At 35.7% G+C, this 21,924-nt stretch overlaps 1 protein-coding gene across 1 annotated transcript in view; it reads left to right on the top strand.

Annotated features, from left to right (window-relative positions):
• Window positions 1-9,220, top strand: part of LOC100367095 (E3 ubiquitin-protein ligase rnf213-alpha-like) — a 196,441-nt gene extending 187,221 nt beyond the window's left edge. The window contains exons 63-86 of the mRNA XM_085498959.1: window positions 75-263; window positions 390-638; window positions 1,057-1,177; window positions 1,364-1,756; window positions 2,316-2,435; window positions 2,539-2,619; window positions 2,924-2,968; window positions 3,063-3,239; window positions 3,401-3,476; window positions 4,116-4,248; window positions 4,454-4,610; window positions 4,733-4,916; window positions 5,149-5,240; window positions 5,337-5,394; window positions 5,496-5,701; window positions 5,787-5,925; window positions 6,052-6,135; window positions 6,385-6,565; window positions 6,708-6,912; window positions 7,024-7,098; window positions 7,246-7,452; window positions 7,768-7,866; window positions 8,083-8,258; window positions 8,354-9,220. Of these exons, the coding sequence (XP_085355085.1) occupies window positions 75-263; window positions 390-638; window positions 1,057-1,177; window positions 1,364-1,756; window positions 2,316-2,435; window positions 2,539-2,619; window positions 2,924-2,968; window positions 3,063-3,239; window positions 3,401-3,476; window positions 4,116-4,248; window positions 4,454-4,610; window positions 4,733-4,916; window positions 5,149-5,240; window positions 5,337-5,394; window positions 5,496-5,701; window positions 5,787-5,925; window positions 6,052-6,135; window positions 6,385-6,565; window positions 6,708-6,912; window positions 7,024-7,098; window positions 7,246-7,452; window positions 7,768-7,866; window positions 8,083-8,258; window positions 8,354-8,507 (3,601 nt within the window). The 3' untranslated portion in view covers window positions 8,508-9,220. The remainder of the gene's footprint in view (window positions 1-74; window positions 264-389; window positions 639-1,056; window positions 1,178-1,363; window positions 1,757-2,315; window positions 2,436-2,538; window positions 2,620-2,923; window positions 2,969-3,062; window positions 3,240-3,400; window positions 3,477-4,115; window positions 4,249-4,453; window positions 4,611-4,732; window positions 4,917-5,148; window positions 5,241-5,336; window positions 5,395-5,495; window positions 5,702-5,786; window positions 5,926-6,051; window positions 6,136-6,384; window positions 6,566-6,707; window positions 6,913-7,023; window positions 7,099-7,245; window positions 7,453-7,767; window positions 7,867-8,082; window positions 8,259-8,353) is intronic.
• The last annotated feature ends 12,704 nt before the right edge of the window (window positions 9,221-21,924 follow it).

Genomic DNA, 21,924 nt, shown 5'->3' with positions numbered 1-21,924 from the left:
AGAAGTGTTGGTTTGTATGCTGGTTAGAGACAATGTCATCGCATTTGGGGTATAACGAGCGCTATATTCCACAGAGAAAAAAATGCATTACCTCATTGCGCATGTGGACCCCATGATATCGACGATGGAGTGTGTTTGAGATGCGGACATGTATTTTGTAGCCGATGTTACGAAACACTTAAAGATACAAAGAGATGTCCCGCTTCAAAGTGCAAAGAAGTGTATAGTAATGGTCTTGAAAAGCGGACGATGCATGATCTCAGGTTTGATACCATATATTATTTATTAAAAATATTATTACATCATATATCATCGTTTCACATATATTTAACTGCATATGTGTCTTTTTAATGAGTGACAAATTGTATTTTAATTTTACATTCATTCAGTGAGCGTATAGAGTCGCACAGATCTTACAGACGACGACTCACTAACTTCTTTTTGGAGTTCTTGAACATGTTTTACCTTAATCCCGAATATCCATGTAGTTCGGATAACGACGTTCGTAGCCATTTATTCAGTTATGTATTATTGAAAGAAGCGAGTGGAACAAAGTCATTCACGCCGTTTGCTGTAGCAGATACAGACTCTTCCCCGGTGGTTAGATCATATATACTACAAATACTCTTGAGATACAGGTTAGCTATTCATTGTGTTGTACCAAACCATATCAGAAGAAATCCAATTTCTTAGGAATAAAAACTAAAATTCCAAATTACTTTGTAAAATATAAATACATGATATCAAACCAAGTAAACTCGTGTATATATATATATATATATATGTATATATATATATATATATATATATATATATATATATATATATATATATATATATATATATATATAGTGTAGATAAGGAAGTTGATTATTCCAAAATAAAGTGCTCGATACAAAGTATATAGAGAGCGAGTGAAGAGAATAATACGGTGATAGAGGAATTAATACACAACTACATAAATATTAAAACTCGACAGCACTGTGACAGCAAGTACCTCACTCATCAGGAGCTTTATGTTTAATATATATATGTGTGTGTGTGTGTGTGTTCTAGATTGACTGATATAGAAGAGCAACTGCAGCATTTTATAGAAAGTCACGTGATGTTGACGCAGGGGTCACATGGGACCAAGTCTATAATTGAAATATTGGGGATGTACATACAGTGCGTGGAGGTAAGTTTAGGGTAAGACATTAATTCATTCATATGGCAAATTAAAATAAGGATATATTAATGGTCTACATAATACCTAATGCAGACAGAAATTAATTGATGCATAAATGAATTAAATATATCTAATGACATTTAATTTTCGATTATGAAACACTGTATATTTATTAATCCCACATTTTTGTTGCAGAATTCCTACCAACGAGATAGTCAAATTAACTTGAACAACGTAAAATCAGACCTGGAAAAAGCTATGGTTTTACTCGACGAGGATGCCACCTCTGCAGAACAGAGACCATCAGTCAAATACCTAAACAACGTTGCTCTCATTAGACATGCCATGGTATTTCTATCTGAGGTGATTCATTCACACATACATACACAGGAATTGCATAGCAGTTTATCGCAAGTTATTGCCACAGCTCAAAATTTGATAGAAAAGATGGATTCAATGGACGCATCAGTGAGCAGTGCGTTTCTACTGAAAAATATATGTCGGCGATACGGCATGTACTACAAAAACCGTATTCGGGAATCCGATCAGTTAAAAGGAATAATTCCACAACATCTTAGAACCACGAATGTGAGTATGTATTTTTGGTGCATAATTATCATTATTATACATATGTCACCGTAACGCCATAGGTTACAGCGTGCCGTAATTTTGCGGTATTTTACGGGGTATTTTCATCCTACCATATTAGGAAATGCGAATTCCAAATATGGAATTATTACGCGCGTAAGCGTCCTCTAATAATAAAAACAAACATGGCTGCCACCAGAATTTAACCGGACTCCATACAAAGAAGTTCGCTGATTCTGTTCTAAACTTTTTAGATTTTGGCATTCCCATGATGTATCCTTGGTAGGAAAAGATGTATAATAATAAGGTTATTACGAAGATACTTCAAAGTATGCACTCAGACAGTACGCTGTCGCATCGACCTCCGCTGCGCGTCGGTCGATACTGACGCTGTACTGTCTTCGTGCATACTTTGAGGTATCTTCGTAATAACCTCATAGTATACATGTGCATATTGTGTGCCTAACGATAAAAATATTATCGCGTATAGTAATGATATTCAAAGACATGTCCGAAAAAATATCAACTGTGACATTGTCATTGGTTTTGTTTCGGCCAGGTACAAGATAGGAACTTGAATCCATTTGTGCTTGCTGGAAGAACTTACCGATATTTAACGGAGGTATTCACAATGTTCAACCATGACGGTGATACATCTAAAGCATTTGACAATCTTCAGGTTAGTATATTATAACCTTAAGAATTATTTCACAACTTTGATGTTATATATAATTTTTGCAAGAAAATCGGCGCATTCATATCATGTCTTTGATATATTACAGACATGTGAGATCAATACCAATATGGAAAGTTGTTTACTTCTAGCACTATTTTCTCAGGAAACCGGAAATACAAACTTTCAGGTATTGGAAATAATAGTCCTGTGTCAGTTATTAATCGATAATAAAAAATTGTATTGATATTCAAAAATGGTCTAGATTTTTAATTCAACCTATGTAGTATTTCCCTCCTCAACACTGTAAAATGAGTACACATACATTACATCCCTCACTCACTCGAGGCATTCACTGTTGAAAAAACGGCGTTCAGTCAAACATACAATAACTTGACCTCAAAACATGTAATGTTCTTAGAAATAACCACTAGCTATTCATCTAGCTATATACCTTGTATGTTTAATAAAGTATATTTGTTTATATTCCCCAGCCTCTTGAAGATACAATTGTCGAAACCACAGGGCTAAAGAAGACGGTAATTATCACATATCTCCATGTATTTATTATACTAAAAACTTTTATTATACATTGTCATGTTTTGAACCAGGATTATTTTTACATTTTTAAAGACCATAGAATTCTTCAACAAAGTGAGTGACGCGCTTTTAGTTTCTTGCAAAGACTATTGTGACCGGAAAGATCTACTGTATGCAGTTATTCATCTATTATCCATCCTGTGTGTTTCAAAAGATTCAGATTGTTTGAAAACTCTGTGGTTACTCGTGAATTCCCCCAGCTGTATGCAGGTAAGTGAAATGTTCTAACAATCTGAAAATATGTGAAATTATTTTGGCAAAATCTTCAATGAATTTTTACTTTATATACAAATATTTGACATTCATTGTTTATTTTTCCAAAGCTAACAATACTTTCTATTCTATATATCTATTGCGCATGATTTCATTAGGAAAGTTTTCTGCCAACTATGCCAGATGATGACCTGTATGATGTTCAGCAAATAATGGAAGGATTACAATGGTATAGTAAGTATTGGAAATTCAAGGGTGAAGTTTATATTTCCATAGTAGCTGTGGTGTTTATTGACAGAGTGGTAACAATCATTAATAGCATTGAGCATGTGATCTAATATAATTGAATATTCATTTAGTATTGTGTGATATCAGGACGGGGATATGTACTTTAATTCGAGCAAACAACTATTTCTATATCCTGAAATACTGAGCATTCATTTCAGTCATACTACCGTGCACTGTCGACAATTTATGTGTTTTTGTAGCCTGAAAAAAAGATATAGTCAGTATTGATAATTTCTAGATGAAAATGTCCTTAACCTGAACAAATAGTGGTGGTTCAATGTCGATATGCCGCACAAATACAATTTTGTTCATATTTTCATGCGTTGACCTCATGCGTTGAACACTACCCTGTTATCGTCTGGCACAGGGCAACACGGGATTCCAATCGACCAATGAGATTGTGGTATTAAAATAACGGGCAGGTATTTCAATAAACACATACTCAAATTTACTGACAAATTGAATAATTTTCTATGAAACACTGTTTGACACATGTTTGACAATACATGGCAGGAAGTGGTATTGTGCACCACCATCACATGTGCCATATATTACTAAACAAACATATCTTATATTCAAATACAGAGTGCCGCAATGGACACCCGTATGCAATTGGAGAATGTGGAAGGCCATGGGACATCGGGGAGTGTAATATATGTGGCGTTGTTATAGGAGGGCAGCTTCATATGTTATTTCCCGATAACACAAAGGCAAACGTGTATGTTTGTTTTGTGCGTTATTTCATGTAATTTACATTTTTATGTAATTAAATGTATATTGGGGCAAATTAATGAAAATGAATGTAACAGATACAAAACTTGATGAAGAGAAAATACATAGTATAGATGATATAGGTGTAAGCAATATTTACTATTTTGTTGGCAACCAATCAAGTATTGTGTGTTTTAATTGTGTTTTATCAGTGCTAAAAGAAAACTCAATGGTCACATACTTGGAAATGCGTCAGGAAGAAAGGAAGAACATCCATCACCTCTAAGAGATATGCTTTCTGTCTCTGTTGCGGTAATTCGTTTTTTAACGCATAGTGCCATTTTAATTGGTAACTGTTGTAATCCCGAGGTTAGTATTGTCCATATATAATTATTTACACGTGTCTGTCATAAGCATATAGAAAAGTGTAAAATAACTACAACCACACTGCCATTAGTAATCCCTCATAAGGACATACTTCTTACTTGCAGGATGTATCGAATCTGATACACACTGAAAATCCGATTGTTGGGTGCATGGACACCTTTCTTTGGGAACACCTTGAGAAAGACGTGGACCTCTTGGCAACATCTCTCGGAAGAAGTATAGATGATGCCATGCTTGTTCTGCATCTTGTTATAAAGTTTGCTCTCCGGAATACAGTTGAGAAAAATGGTAACAATTGGGGACTAGTCGTGTTTCCACATAATATGGATAATCTAGTCACAATGTCATGTATTCAGAATGTCAGAAATTCAAATCAATTGTATGATATTTTATTTATTCTGCAACAATTATCAGTCGAGGGTGGAACATTTGGGACACAGATGTGTGTTTCTGGTATGTATTACACAAAACATTACAGTATGGAATTGTATTTGTTGTTTATTCATGTGTTTATTTCTAGCACCTAATATAGACTATGCATTGCCAACTAAGAATGACAGAAAAACATGGGAATCATACATTGCAAGGGAAATAATTAACCCGTTACATGAGGTAGGTCTTTACGTACATTAGTTGATAGAGTGACTATGGTAATTAATCCTGTTTTGTTTAGTTAAATTAATTAGTACTTGTCTATGCAATTGACAGAATGTTGAAATGGAATTGAAGAAAGCACACAAGCTGATAATTGAAGATGCATCGGAAGGTAATACTATAAGTAAAATGTTATTTTGACCATCCTTCCTTATATTGTCATGGTATTTTAATAAATAACAAATGATTAAAAACTTGATATTTTTACAACAGATAAGCAGTCATTAGTGCAAGAAATATATGAATTGGACCATACTCCAACTTCAGATTTAAGTCAATCTGTTTACAAGATCCCAGAGTTATGGCGTTACATTCCAGGATTTTCTTTAGAAAATATTGGTGTGATGTTGCAAATGACACAGACCAGAGATAGCAAAGCTGAATCAACAAACCCTATACTATGCAAATTTATTAATGAGGTATGTATCAATCTCGATTTTCTTACGCCTAATATAAATTCGAACAGATTTCATTGTCATGAACTTATGCTTTGTTTATGTACAGGAGTGTCGTCTACGTGCTGTCCAATATCTTCCTGACATCATTGACCTGTACAAAGAATTGAAGAGCATGTTTCATCTGCGCATTTCAACAAAAGAAGCTGATGACCAAACAATTTCACAATTTGTTGACACATTAAACGGTAAACACTCGATTGATGTCATTGCTAGTCGTGTCATTTTCGTCCATCTCGTTTGTCAATTTATTTATAACATAATGACTAAAACTGGTTAAAATTATTCGTAGACTTTATTTTTGTTGTTTGCAGATAACACTGAGTTGACAAAAAATGTAAACAGCTTTTTCAGGGCATGGACTTTATTAAAACCGTACATCTTCAGTAACACACTTGGTAATGTATATTATTTGTTTCTCAGTAAATTATTAGCTAATGCGTTGGTCATGATGACACAGTTTGTGTGCGATCGTATGAAATACTACGACCAAACATAGTTAAATAGTTATTCAGTGCATAGGCCTATATTGTAACATACAAATTAAATGCATGGAAATACACTGAATAATTTAATCATTTTCAAATTCAAACAAATTCAAATAATGTGCAGTACTTTAATGCAATTGATTGTTTTCTTATTTCTAGGACGACCTTTGCCGCGTAATTATCACACTGAGAACATATCTCTGGAAGACACACCTCTATCTATGTTGATTCCATCACGAAGGGGAAGAGGAGCATGTTTCCTATCCTTGGTTGACGCATTGGTTACTGTACACAATAGTTTTCTTGGCTACTGTACTTCGATTAATCCTTCATTGGTGAGGTATGTATAGATATGTTAATATTATAGTAAATAATTAATATTGCACTAATCGTAACACCAAATAAAAAAAATTATATTGAGTTGAAGGAAACCTAGTATATCAATATTATTTCAAGAGCTATATTTATTATTTTATATTCAGTTCAGAGAAAACTGACCTGACCAGCGTCACATCAGCACATATTGTTGCCTATGACTACAGAAAAGATTTAGAGCCATTAATAATGTCACATTGTGATTACGAAGTGGTTGCAGATGAACAAGCAAAAATGCGATGTGACTTCACTGCGTTGGAAAGACAACTTGTCGTTAGATACATCCAGGGAAAATGTAAAATCACGGAAAAGGTAAATACATTATAATTCTACTTAAATATATGTAATATACAGTAACTATATTACCGTACATTGTAAAACATGTGTTATTTATGTTGTTTTTTCAATGTATCATTATGCTAGAATCTGGAGTTCACTTACATTAACGAGGTATGCGGAAGGATGACTTTCGCTAAAGTACGCCAGTTGATTCCACAGGTATGTAATACATGGCATTATCATCTATTAACTTTACTATAATATATCTTGTATATTTGAGAAGTACGTTATTTCACCCAGATAAATGTCTGCACTGCTGTATTTCGCTGAGCTATATGCCACTATATTGTTGATATTTTTGTGTAGTTACCCATCTCACTTGAAGTACAACGCCTTATTATACGTGAATGCCGACACGAACACGGGTTACCCGAAATCAGAAGCTCCCTTGCAGCAATTGATACGGCAATTGGATTTCTGAAGTCATTTGGTGGAAATAAAGATGTCCCCATTCATAAGTACTTACAAGATGTTCTGTTGTTTACAGAGCAACAAGGAATAACTGTGGAACAAGTATGTTAACTTATGAATGAAGCGATGGCGTGATAATTTGGCTTTCTGGATCATACTATTATGTAATCATATGCTTAGTATATGACCGTAATGCTGAATAATGAAATCCATTTATTGCGAATAACATCAGTGGTGACGTTATAAATTAACCGGTGTTGATTGTGCGACAATATATAACTTATGTTCCTTACATAATCTTGTATGTGTGTGCACCGTAAAGGCAACGTTGTGTCATTGGTAATGGAGAGTGATGTTCCACCGTGTACACGCACGTTGAACCAAGTTATAATTGAATAACGTTGGGTTTTTTTATAGGTGAAAATAAGCTGTACCTTAGAGCATATTCTGTCAATCTGGCAGGTACTCTCTGTAGAAAGACTTAACCAGCAAATGATTGCAAGCCAGGCAAACCAGGTAAATACCCCCCACCACCACTTACACACACTATTCATATAGGTGGAACCCTTTGCTGATATAGCGCTTCTGTTGAGTCCACAATATATAACAGAGAAGCAATGTCGATTAAATAGAAAAGTGTATATTCGTACATGCATTTAATTTATAGAAGCGTCCGTCCCTAGAACTAGAGTAGTGTTGTTGTAATTACCCAAATGATTTCAATTTCAACAGCACACCGATGTCTTTGAAGATGTTGAAGATGAATTCAAAGAGCCACTACTCACTGGGATTAAGGTGTCAGAGATTATATTGGACACAGACATTTATATATTGGTGTATGAACTATTTGAATTCATTAAGTTGGAAATATCACATGGCAAACAAACAGATATTCAACCTGAAGATCCGTAAGTTCTAAAACAATCATTATACGATTGTGAATAAAGTTTGAGTCCAGTCCAGTAAGGAGTGTCACACATTTTTCAATTTTTTTTTTCAACAGGCTAGCTGGTCGTTTTGAAAATTTCTGTGCAGAAAAGAACATTAAAATCCCGAGTGTAGACCGCCTTCCTGATGTCATTTTGATGAAGCACGTCACTGAACTATGGCACGCAGTCAACAAACAACACGCACGCCTAGAGCAAAGGAAACTGTAAAATTATGTAATTGTAACTGTAATTTCAGTATTACTAGCGCTTTTGCATATTTTACATATATTTAGAAAAAAGGTAGTATCCATATGAAATTTCATGATTATAGTTATCCCAATATATCGTTTATAAAATTCATGATGAATCTTGAAATGTTTTTTTAACCTTAGGTATGTATGTTTATTTCAAGTAAAATAGTTATATGATCCAGACAAAGTATATTTGACCACCAATTAAGTACTACTGATTATTTGGTTTAGTATATTTGTTAACGATGTAAAGACAGAAATATATTTATCCGGTATTATATATGATGCCTATTACGATATATCAATCAATCAATTAATTTGAATAGTAGTTGTTGTGTAGTTTGCTTTCAATCTATTGCAGTTGATTACTAAAACTTTATTCAAATCAATAACAAACTTAAACCCACTGTTTACTAAACTATGTCAGAAAGCTTCACAATATTATGTTTTTAAGATGTGTGTGTTGTTGACTTCTGTGTTCATTTGATTTTTGAGTAAGAAATATTATATCTCAAAGTAGTTAAATATATTTTGTATGGTGGTGAATGTAGAGTATGCATTATGCAAATGAGTTCACATCTCATTGACCTCTGTATTTGACCTTTATGTTGTATTGTATTCACTACCTGAGCCATGGTGTGATGGCAGCACCTATAGTTGTGTGTAATAAACCAATCCTGTGTAATCCTCTACCTGGTCTAACCATCCTTGATTCTACATGGTGTCAGAAGTGGGATTCGAACCCACGCCCACATTTGTGCATGCATTCTACATGGTGTCAGAAGTGGGATCCTGCTATCCACAACATTACTACACGTATATTTATTATGTATGGTGTAAAGAAAATCTGTTTTGACTGACTGGTAACAAACAAAGACATTCTGGTAAGACACTGCTAAATTTCTTTGTATAATTTCAAGAAGTCTTCCAGTGAGTATTATGGCCGATTCATTTCGAAAACCAAACATCTTAATATTTGAAGGGGATATAGCTGAAAATTGGAGGATTTTTGAACAGGAATATGACATTTTCATAAGTGCAGCTCATGGTGTTAAAACTCCCAAGACAAAAGCATTCATCTTGTTGAATCTTGCGGGTAGTGAAGCTATAGAAAGGGAGAGGTCATTTGTGTATGCTGCTGCTATACGTGCAGATGATGGTTCTGTCATAACTGCTGCAGAATCCAGGGAAGACCCAGAGTGTCTGAAACGCAAGTTTAGGGAAGTATGCAACCCTCAGTCTAATGTCACTATGGAAAGGCATAAATTCAATACTCGTAATCAGAAACAGGGTGAAACTGTCCAGGCATACGTTAGCGATCTTCGAAATAAAGCGAAAAGCTGCAAGTTTGATGCATTACAAGACGAGCTAATTCGTGATAGACTAGTTTGTGGCATTGCCAATGAGAGTGTTAGACGACTCCTTCTTCGAGAAAGTGATTTAACATTAATTAAAGCCATCAGCATCTGTCAAATACATTAAATAAGTGAACAGCATTCAAAAACATTGCAGTGCAGATCAAACATAGATGCAGTACAAAGGGGTACACGTCCTAAGCAGCGACCAATCCCAAATTACAAGGCTAACTCTTCATCAGATCAAAACCAGAAATATACTAGTAAACAAATTAAGAATTGTCGAAACTGTGGAAACACTCATCCTGTTAGGAAATGTCCAGCATTTGGTAAATCATGTCATGGTTGCCATAAAATGAACCATTTTCAGAAATGCTGTCGATCTAGTGGAAACAATCGTGGGTTCAACAGAGCAATTCATGAAGTTGAAGAATATGATGACATGTATCAGTTTGTGATTGAAGATTTTGACATAGAAACTATTGGTATGAATTCTGCTGTAAACAAAGATGAAATCCATAGTTGTGTATATATTAATGACAGACGTGTTGACTTTAAAGTTGACACAGGTGCTAAATGTAATGTCTTGCCCATGAGAGTATATCAGCATGTGTGTGCAGGACATAAAGAACAAGTTGATACACGTAAAAGAGTACAATTAATTGCATATGGAGGTGATAGTATGAACACTATAGGAACCACAAATTTGACATGTTGCAGTGGTAACCATACTTACAATTTGGAATTCCACATTGTTGACAAGAATGTCAAACCACTACTTGGCTTACGGGACTGCCTACGAATGCATTTAATCTCACTTGGCCAAGAAGTTCATCAAATAGGAACTGTACAATCATTCTCCGAATCTATTCTCAAAGATTACTCTGACCTTTTCAATGATGATCTTGGTAAATTGCCTTGTGTTTACAAAATGAAAGTCGACCCTAGTGTACCTCCAGTGGTTAAACCTGCTCGAAGAATTCCTAAAGCAATGAATGACCAGGTCAAAGCAGAGTTGAGTAGAATGACTAACATAGGTGTAATCACTCCTGTAACAGAACCTACTGAATGGGTGTCGTCAATGGTTGCCGCCAAAAAAAAGAGTAGCAATGAAATAAGAATATGCTTAGACCCTCGAGATCTTAATAAGGCAATTCAGCGTCCACACTATCCTATGCGCACTGTGGAAGAGGTAGCAGCAAATATGGCAAATGCTACCGTGTTTTCGAAACTGGATGCAAAATGTGCATTTTGGCAAATACCACTAGATACAGAATCCTCATTGCGTACTACTTTTAGTACACCATGCGGAAGGTACAGATTTCTTCGAATGCCGTATGGTATAAATTCAGCATCTGAGGTCTATCAATGTTTAATGGAACAGATATTTGCTGGATATCCATGCGAAATAATTGTAGATGATATATTTGTAGTAGGCAATGGTAATGATGAGCATGATGATAACTTAAAGCAAGTATTGGATCGGGCTAGACAAGTCTCCTTAAAGCTGAATCCTGATAAATGCAAGTTCCGATTGAAACAAGTCAGCTATGTAGGAAATCTTTTCACAGATCAAGGCTTGAAACCAGATCCCGAGAAGGTAAGGGCGATCAAGGAAATGCCTGTTCCAGATGGTCCAGCTGCCCTGCATCGTTTCTTAGGTATGATCAATTATCTAGCAAGGTTCATCAATAACCTTAGTGAAATTGCAGCACCATTGTACGAATTGATACACAATGATGTAACATGGTGTTGGCTTGATCAGCATCAAAAAGCATATGAACAACTGAAACAATCTATAACTAGCCCACAACTCTTAAGTACTATGATGTTTGTAAGCCAGTGACGTTAACATGTGACGCTTCACAATTTGGATTGGGAGCAGCATGCTTACAAAATGGAGAGCCAATAGCTTTTGCCTCCCGAATGATGACTCCAACGAAACGAAACTATGCTCAAATTGAAAAAGAATTGTTGGCTGTTGTATTTTCATGTTGCAAGTTCTATGATTATGTCTACGGGAAAGAAATAACAGTTGAGACTGATCATAAGCCACTAATTTCCATAATGAGCAAACCACTTCATTCAGCACCAGCTCGCCTACAGCGAATGATGTTACTGCTACAAAAGTTCAACATAACACTGGTGTATAAACAAGGTAAAGAATTATACTTTGTCCAGAGCTCCATGCAGTAACACTGTGCAATGTGATTCAGAAGATATGAAATTTGATGTAATGACCATCATGCCAATATCAGATGAAAGATTAGCTGAATTAAAGATTGAGACAAGTACTGATAGCACTCTAAGAAAGCTAACTAATGTAATTCAGCACGGATGGCCAATGTAGAAGAAGCTTTCGCCTGAAATTCGATCTTACCATGCGTTCCGTGATGAACGGAATTGATGACGGTCTTGTAATGAAAGGACTTAGATTAGTTATACCGACATCATTACGAGCCAAATACATAGCTCTACTACATGGAGGACATCCGGGAGTTGAAGCAACTAAGCGCAGAGCCCGAGATATTGTCTTTTGGCCATGCATGTCTGACGACATTGATAAGGCATTGTCTTCCTGTGCTGTGTGTAATAGCTTGAGAACACACCAACAGAAATCCTATCCTGTACCAGATCTACCATGGTCAACAGTAGCAACAGATATATTTCAATGGAATGGTCTACATTACCTTGTGCTTGTGGACTCATACTCGGGATGGTTTGAAATGGACACGCTACGTAATATGACATCCAGGATTATACATACGCAACAAATTTGTTATTTGATATAATTTTTCCCGATTTAATGGCAGATTTAACTCGTATATACTTTTCGCTGCTTATAAAACGTGGGTCACTGTTCCATGAACACCTATTACCGCCAGTTTTACGAATGAATCTAAGGGGAAAAGTAAGATTCTATCAATTTCACGTAGTTTCATTCTCACACATACGTAAACTAATGTTCATAGCAAGCACATTATTTACGGCTTGTGTGCCCTTGGTTATTTTTTACAAATAGAATTGGCTTTAACATTTGCAATTAGGATACCTATGGATGCTGAGAACTAAATCATAAATATAACAAGTAACCTGTAGAATGCTGTGTGGGTAATATTTTTATATTGGTTTTTGTTGCATTTGCAGCAAATAGTTACCAAACAATGAGAAATCAATAGGATTGAATATACCTCTCGGCTGGCTTCACATGCATAGTTCAAGCTTGCCTAACCGGTGCTTATACAAGGATTTAATTACATCATCTAGACGATCTGTGGTTACAGCTTCATGGTCAGAGTAATCGCAAAATTGATATTACAATAGAAAATCATGAAAGACTGGCAGTCCCATGCAATTAATAGCAAGTGAAATTCCTGGGATTGAAACATGTATTTTGAAGTGACTGATGTAGGCAATGAATGATAACTTCAAGTTGGCATGAAGATGAGGTAGTTTATTTAATCAGTGCTGAACTAGAGGCTGAAATTATAATTAAGTGCGTTGTCATATAATTTGTTTATTTCAATTTCTTCTGAAGTCAAATAGAATGCACTGGTGAAACCGCGAGTGAAAGGATGTTTTGGGGGTATAGTCTACATTGTGTATGAAGTGGTAAGGTCGGGCGTCACATAATTTGTTCATTTTCAACTCTTATGAAGTCACATACAATTTCACTTAATTTATTTTCGCTGAAACGTTTTCAAGCATTACATGTGAATCCGATTTTCCCTGTGCTGTGTCTCAATAGAGTATGAGGTAAATGGCATTTTCTCTGGAATTTATTTCAGGGGAAAAATGTTTTCAGTGAAAATGAAGTATACCACATTATTACATATGTACTGCAGTTTATTTTGATTCGTCTATGAAATCGGTATTTCCACACCCCATATGCAAATAAAGTAGTCCTTTCAAGAGTAGCGTTTTCGAAACATAGCAGAAATAAACAATATTTAGAAGTGCGATATTTTACTTTTGGGGTACATGAATATACTTGCCGAGTGAAATGAAATTTGAACAACAGTAATGGCAGTCACTTATTTTGACTAAAACTAATTTGCATATCACCCATGCAATAATGTTTTCGGTATTTTCAAGGTCAATATGCTAATGAACATGGTATTGGCGATCCGCTCCAATAGGATTGCCCCTCAAATCATTTGTGTGTGTGATTTCCAGTGTTTTCACTATTAGTTCTTCTGTGATTTTTTTGGCTTGGCCGATTTCGCTAAAACATGGAAGGTGGGTCACACCTTCACCCTCGTAATTAGGAAAAAATCTGCAAAAAAATGTTGGTCCATCGTTGCCATAGCAACAGTAAAAAAAATGATTTTTGGATAGCTTCGAGCTAAATGTATCTCCTACAAATTTAGGATACAACACCTCAGACATAGCTCATTGTACTCGGCTTGAGTGGGGGCACAATGATCCTATTTGAATTTTTGATATCTTTTTTCATCAATGAGAAAGTTAACCCCAAATTTAGAGTAACTGTTCACCAGGTATGGCTTTTTAACTAACTCTTCTGTGATTTTTTGTGTGTGGCTTGGCTGATTTTGTTCGTACTTGACAGGTAGGTCGTACCATCACTAATTGGAAAAACAATCCTGACCCACCACTACCATGGCAACAGCCAAAATCTGTTTTTTTTAATACTTTCGTCCCAAATTTATTACTTCCTACCAGTCTTGTAATAGCAGTGTTCAAATGATCAAAATAACCAATGAATCATCTCAATTCTACAGCTGTGAATGCTCTAACATGTACAATTCGTTTTACTTTGCATTTACTCTGCATTTTCGACATGTTAAAAACAAAATAAACGTATTTTGCCGTATATAAAAGTGAAGGAGTGAAACATTCTCTTCGTACATGAAAATGGAGTCCATGTAAACAAAGTATCGGGTTGGAGGTACCACTTTTAAAATGGGCTTGTCGCAGTCTTTAAATTGATGTCACACTTACAAAACCTAGATTTTTGTCTATTAAAATATATATTTTTTCAAATTATGAGTGACAGATATGCCAGAAAGTTCTAAGTCGATACGAAAATTGCCGTTTAACTTTTGTTTTTATTGTCGTTTCGCCAATTTTCGGCCGATTCTCACCTATCACCTCTCATTCTATAGCTGTCATCCCCTATTTGATTTGAGTGGCATTTTCAAAATCGTACGGTCCATTCCAACGCGGGGAAAACGCAGCAAACTTCTCTGGATTTAGAACACCGGGTTAAATTTGGAGGTCACGCTCGCCTTCATGGCGTATGCCAGGATTTTCAAATGTTTCAATTTTTATTCGACCGTGTTGTCAAAACGGCTACTCGCAATGGGTTGCAATTTTTAGAAAATGACCATAAGATATATAGCTAGAATTCATGGTAATTTTTTTTTTTTTGCTTACAGTTTTGCTCACGTATTTTGTAGTTTTTGAAAGGGTCGCTGCCCACACCCACTTCTTCCGAGGCGGAGTTAATTACCCATGAGCACTTGGTGCAATCCAAGGGATTGAGCGGTTCCCCTTTAACCAAGTGACTGAAATCCCTAATATTAGCTGTACAACACATGGAATACTACGATTTGATGTATGTTGAATGAGCTTTATCATAGACCATCAACATCAAAGTACCAGGAGGTTTCTGCTGGCGAAGTTGCGGCGTTACCCAGTTCCAAATAAAGATACCAACGCCAAATGAGCGACATTTTTACCGGAAATCAAGATTCATTCAATTCATGGCTAGCAAGCAACATCACAAGCGAAGTTGTAGCGTGCAGCTCATCAACGACCGCTGTCGACGAAAGTCATTCCGTCAGTAGAGTACTGCAGTTGTGACGGCATGTTTGCCAATGCACAATTCTGTGGAGGAACTTTTAACTCAATTTAAACTACGTATGACTGATTCGAAACATTCCATCGAGATCGGACGGTGCCCTATCGTGCCATCCCTTCACCATTGTATTCAAACGAACCATGTGGTGTGCTGTTACATTCTCCTTCAAACCCGGGATTCAACCATTGGGGTCGTTTTAATAAAAAAAACATCGCAAATCATGCAAATATAGCATTTTAAACAAGTATACTAAAAAAGAAATGCTCAGCGATGCAAAAGAAAGATAGATATTACTTTTCAGTATACACATCTCTGTTTATACAATCCTTCACATATTCTACTCCTAATTATTCCTGTGTAAAATGGAATAGCCTCTTTCCATGTTGACATTCTGAGTAAAATCACGTGATAGACTGTTACAATTGGCTGTTACATACTCTTTCGCCGGTCTGGAAAATGTGTTTAATTAGCTCTCATTCAAGCGACAATGTATATTTCCCAGTGGGAGCGAACCTAGTTCGAATCTGCCATTAAAAAATAGGGGTGTTTTCAGCAAAAAACGAATAACCATTGAGTGCACACAATACACTGAATTTCGGAACAAATCGTGCATTAGTTACAGCAGCAGAATACCACAGAAATATCAGACGAAACATGAAAACACTATATATTGTATTTTGGCCTGAACCCTCTCTATTGCAATTCCAGGAATTACCCCCATATGTGCAACCATTTTCCACCTTGGTGTCACCCAACCCTGAAAACAAATTCTTAATACCACGCTGAAGCGTTTAGTAAACAGATAGAAACCATCCAGTATATCTCTATTCAATAATGTTATTATGTTTAATGTACCTGGCGTCTTATCTCACATCACTCTCATCAAATATTCTAGTGTATCTCTGTATATATAGCAATGCCAATGACGGCCAATATTAGCAAACTGGTGTGCATTAGATGTGTCTACATAAATGTTCGTATCATTAATTGTACCGAAGCGAGTCAATAAATTATTAAATGCATCCTGGTAGTATTTTATTATACCGTTTGGATGCAGATGGATATATGCATTTGATAAGCAGTCGGGATACAACACATAAACCATCACATCCATGTATTTACATCGACTATGACCATTATCTACTGCTGTTTAGTCGTCTGTCAATTATATATATGCTGGATCAATTGAAATTCAAGACAATTGAAAAAATAAAACACCGGGAACTGATAGACAGTTTGTCAAAAGGTTGAAAACCTCCATAGAATCAGCTAACTCGGCATTTTGGCAAGCTGTTGAAGGAGTTAGTGAAAACCTGACCTGCCCCTTGATTGGAATCTAATCATTAGGACATAATTGTTTCTAATGCAACTAATATACAACGTAATCGTTGTTCTGATTGACCCTATAACGGCGTGTTAATTAATTTGCCATCACTAACACATTGGAGCAATTCTATTGCCATCTCGTGCCATCGCGTTTTATTTGTTAATACATTTATCACTTAGTGATCTGTACATCTGAAAGCTGTGTTTGTAATGATTATGAAATAGAAAGACAACACAGATATCCATGTACTAGTTTATTTCATATTTTGTTTTGTAAGTTTGCGTTAAACCATTTTGAAGGCATTCAAAGTGCCTTATACAATCAACTTTGTAGACATTCCAGCGTTTCGAACTTGGAGCTTGATTATTGGTCGAACACATTTACGTCAAAGAAATGCTTCGCCAAAAAAGGGTGTGATTAACAAAACTGTTTCACTGTGCACTGAGCTATGCGGGAGTAATCAATAGGTAAGATTACCGCGATATACAGACGCTTAAACAACTCACGTATTTAGAAGCCAATCAGGCAGAACAGATGTGATCGGCGACTAAACATGATCATTATTTCAAACCGCATTTTAGGGTATTTGAGTATTTATATAGATAAATGTAAATATTGCAGAATAAGCTCGAATTGGTCGGTCAGCGTAATATACCTCGTGAATGTTCATTGTCAACATTCGTAATATAAATAAGAATAAATATCCTTTCTGGAAGTTGTCAGTTCTACGTGCCTCCCCTGTCCACAGTTCTCGTAAAGTGTCACTTACTCTGTCGCAAATTGTAGCGACTTATCTGTGGCCCAACAGGATTATTTTCTAATTGAGCGAGTAAATAGATTTTTTTTTTCCAAAATAAGGTATCATCCGAGTCCAAAAGATAACATAGATTTGTAACAGTCAAACAATATTTATTTTGTTAGGTACCTTTCGACTAATATAAATAATGTTATTTGTCATACAATACAAACTATAATTTTAAATTGTTTTTACGTCCCAAATCGATAATATTCATAACCATATTATTATAATACCAATGATAATTATGTTATATGTCTATGAAGTTAAACTTAACAGAATAGAGCTAGACGAGTCTACTGTTAATGGTATGCAAAAAAACAGATCAGCGTTAAAAAGATTCAAATAATTAGGGAAAACATGAATACAATAAACAAATAAACATATTTGCAAACGAGTATGATATAAGAGTTTTTAAATACTAAAATGAAAATTTAACATAAAAATGCAGCAAAAAAAAGCTGTTGCTTGAATCCTTTTTTAAATATTCTGAATATGATTCTAAATACTGGGGTAGAGGTAACTCTTTGTGGGTCACTATTTTCCTCCACTTCACACTATTGTGCACTTCACAAATATTGAGTAAGTCAACCCCACCAAACTTCACTCACTAGGATAGAGGTTTTCCTGCAAGAAAGCGGACATCATTGGTTGACTTTCTCTTACTATTGTTCATTTATCCCTTTCAGTGTAATCATTCATGCGTTCTGAAATCTTTTCTACCCACTGATTGTATATCGCACTCTATGTCTGTTTTCTCACATACCAACATATTTGATATTTGCAGTAACATATTTGATTGATTGCTTTCAAATTATTTTATCCGATATCTGGTAATCTTCTTTTACATGTTGTGGTCGCGATACTTCTTCAAACTGAGTAACTAGGCTATTCCATTGATACTCTGTCTGGATATGCGATAAATATAATAAAGACAGTATATGTATTTAATGCAGTTTTTTTCTCGCCTTGCTCGCTAGGGAATGAAACATTTTACACCTAATTATGATACAAAAAATATCGAAATTTTAGATATTTCGTTAAAGAATGTAGCCAATATTATATTCAATTCCGAAGGATAATATATGTATATATGTTACAAACATTTTTATTTCAATCAAAATGTGACGGGAAGTTCATGAAAACAATAAATAAGGGTTAATATTTATAATCTTTAATTAATTAGGCTTATTACAAATTTGCCGTTGTCATATCTTTCCATGTTTCGTAATAGGATTGTGGGTTGAATAGCGAGGTCCTTTTTTTAAGGAGATCGACGAAATCCCTACGACTGAAACGTATGCACTAGAATAAGCCACGATACATGGGTGCTGATACTTTTAATGGTAGACATGTTGCCCACCCACCGAAATTGTTATTTCAAAACCTGTAAACCATTTGGTGGTAACGTGAACCACGCGTCGAAATTAGTGTTATCTTGAAGGTTAGGTGGTTATGTAAACGATACATCATAAATTGTAGAAACCTCGGTGGTTATACGAACTTTACATCATACAAATTTAGACCATTGGGTAGATATATTAACTATACGTTATATATTGTAGATCAGTGGTTAGTTATGTGAGCGATACTTCGTTCACATCACCACCGGCAGGGATTAATTCCCGAATTCCAAATTAGCGCCAGACGCTGTGTGATTCTATTTGCGCATGCGTAACCTACCTAGGATCGGCCGGGGGTAGGACAAAATATAAAAAGTCAAATGAGCACCGGTAGACATGCAACCCGGAAGAAGTCAACGGCATATTGTAAACAGTTGTTGGCGGAGTGAGTGTGGGTGGGTACAAAACATAGCAGCTAGATGAACTATTTAAGGCAGTTGAAAAACCTGGATTTTCAGTTGAAAAAGATGATTTTTCAGGGAAAATGAACTGAAATAGAGATGGTACGTGTGTGCTTCACAGCGTAAATATGACCGTGACATAGTTTATCAACTCCCGAAATACCCGCAAAAATATGAAAATATTACGCCCAAAGATATTTTGCATGCTCGTTAGGCAGAACAGTATGTCAATTTTCAGAGGCTGTACGAGTTAGTTTAAAGATGATGGCAGTTTTATTTCAGGGGAATGTTTACGTTGCAAGTTGGAAACATTGATGTAATTCGGAGCACTGCGACTCTGCGCGTTTGGAACGTACAAAATCCGTCCTACCTTACGGTGTGTTGATCCCACGCGATATGCACAAGCGCGTAAATGCTATCAATTCGGAAACCGCCAATTGATTTCAAGCCCATCCTCTGTCCTGTCCTACTACCTTCTATGTTTTGTATAAACCATACACTATTCTACTAACCAATTACAGAAAGAACAGTCAATGATGGGAACATTTTCCATATTGCTTAAATTATAGTTACACATTTCCGCATTGAAGCATCAATCAACAAATATCGTCATACTTGGATTTACTCGTCAGTTGTTTCTGTTTCCAGATGTTGGGCCTCATTACTTTATATCTGGAATTATGTATGTTAAAATTGCCACATCTTCCAAGCAATCAGTTTGCCGTGATATGCCCCTCTCAGACACGTTGCCAATACCTCCACAACTGCCACGTATATCAATGATCCTGTTTTCGCACCAGTATTACCAATCACAATCATGGATGCCATTCCTCCGCAACTCAAAAAAAATGTATGGCTGCAGACACCGCAATCTCTATTACAAAAAAATCTAAGAATTATCGCCACGCCTTATAACGTGTGTCAAACGACATAACATGTTATCAGATAATAACTGATCATCGGTGCTTTCTGGGCCACTTCGCATACCAAAAAATGTATTTTTATTGACCAAACAGGGCTATACGAATGTGCATCTTTTGATGAAAAGATGTAATCGACGTAACATGACACATCGTCGTGATCGACGTTTATCAGGATTTTAACTGCTGCTGGAACATATCATCTCTCACCTTAAAACTTACAAAGCTATGAAAGTAAAGTGGTTTGTGCCTGAGTATGTACTTAGCACAGCGACAAATATATTGTTTTCGTGAAGTGAGATGAACCTTTGAATGAAAGAAACAATGCTTTGTTTTATTTTGCACTGTTGTGTTGCAGCTACTTTTCTTTTTATTATTATTTCCATGTTTTCCAATAGTTATGTGTGTTTGTGTTGTAGATTATTCACGTCTAGTACTCGTTTGGTCGACCAACTTACTTGGAAGCTCAACAATATTCATGGCTACTTGCTTATTAAATAATCGTATGTATTATAATTGCACGCGAACGACATTGGTTCTACCGCCCATTAAAATAGCGAAAATAAAATTTTATGTTCTATATTATCAAATATACTTATTTACTTGGAAATGGCAACTTGCACTGAGTGAAATGATTCCACGATTTGGCCACGTCAGGACAATGCACGTCAGCCGTTCAAAACAGTTCACTCACCTTTACTACAGTTAACAGGTGCAATGACATGGTGAGTATATAATTAGAACGAAGTGCCACATCTTTTGAGAACGACAATCGTGTGTACGTTCCATGCAGCCAATCAGGAACATGAACAAACAAACAAACGAAAGAGTTTTTGTATGAACACTGATGGCAGTATTAAACAAGAACAGCACCATTTCATTTGAAACAAAAAGTAGTGACGATTTGTTGATTAGTGTATTTAACTATATGTTAAACAATCAATTTGAGGATATCTGCGTCGGTGTTTTTCAAACCTTGTCAATGTCACTGGTGCTAAACAATTATTGTCTGTCAGTCACTGGGAAATAATGTAGTATGTGGCTCGGCTCAAGATAAGAATATGCGATTTTACATGTGTCTCGATCGGCACTCTTTGATAAAGTCCTCTGAAATACAATGCAATGTAAACAATCTATCATTCTAATATCTGGTTTTCAACTATGCGACATGTCAAACGACAATTTATCAACTCTGTTGGTCCTCGATAAGTTTCGACCTTCGATAAGTCGTTTTATTTGCTTTAATCCACACATTCGCAACTTAGTGGCGGTCATAATATTTAGATTACGTGGCAACGGCCAAGCTATAATGTAATATAAAATAAATTGCCATTAGTATCCCTGGTATAATGTGACGTGGGAATTGTC

This window comes from Saccoglossus kowalevskii, chromosome 5, assembly GCF_978046115.1.
Source record: "Saccoglossus kowalevskii chromosome 5, keSacKowa6.1, whole genome shotgun sequence".
Taxonomy (NCBI): domain Eukaryota; kingdom Metazoa; phylum Hemichordata; class Enteropneusta; family Harrimaniidae; genus Saccoglossus; species Saccoglossus kowalevskii.
The sequence above is the reverse complement of the archived record's forward strand: the minus strand, read 5'-3'. Positions and strand labels throughout refer to the sequence as shown.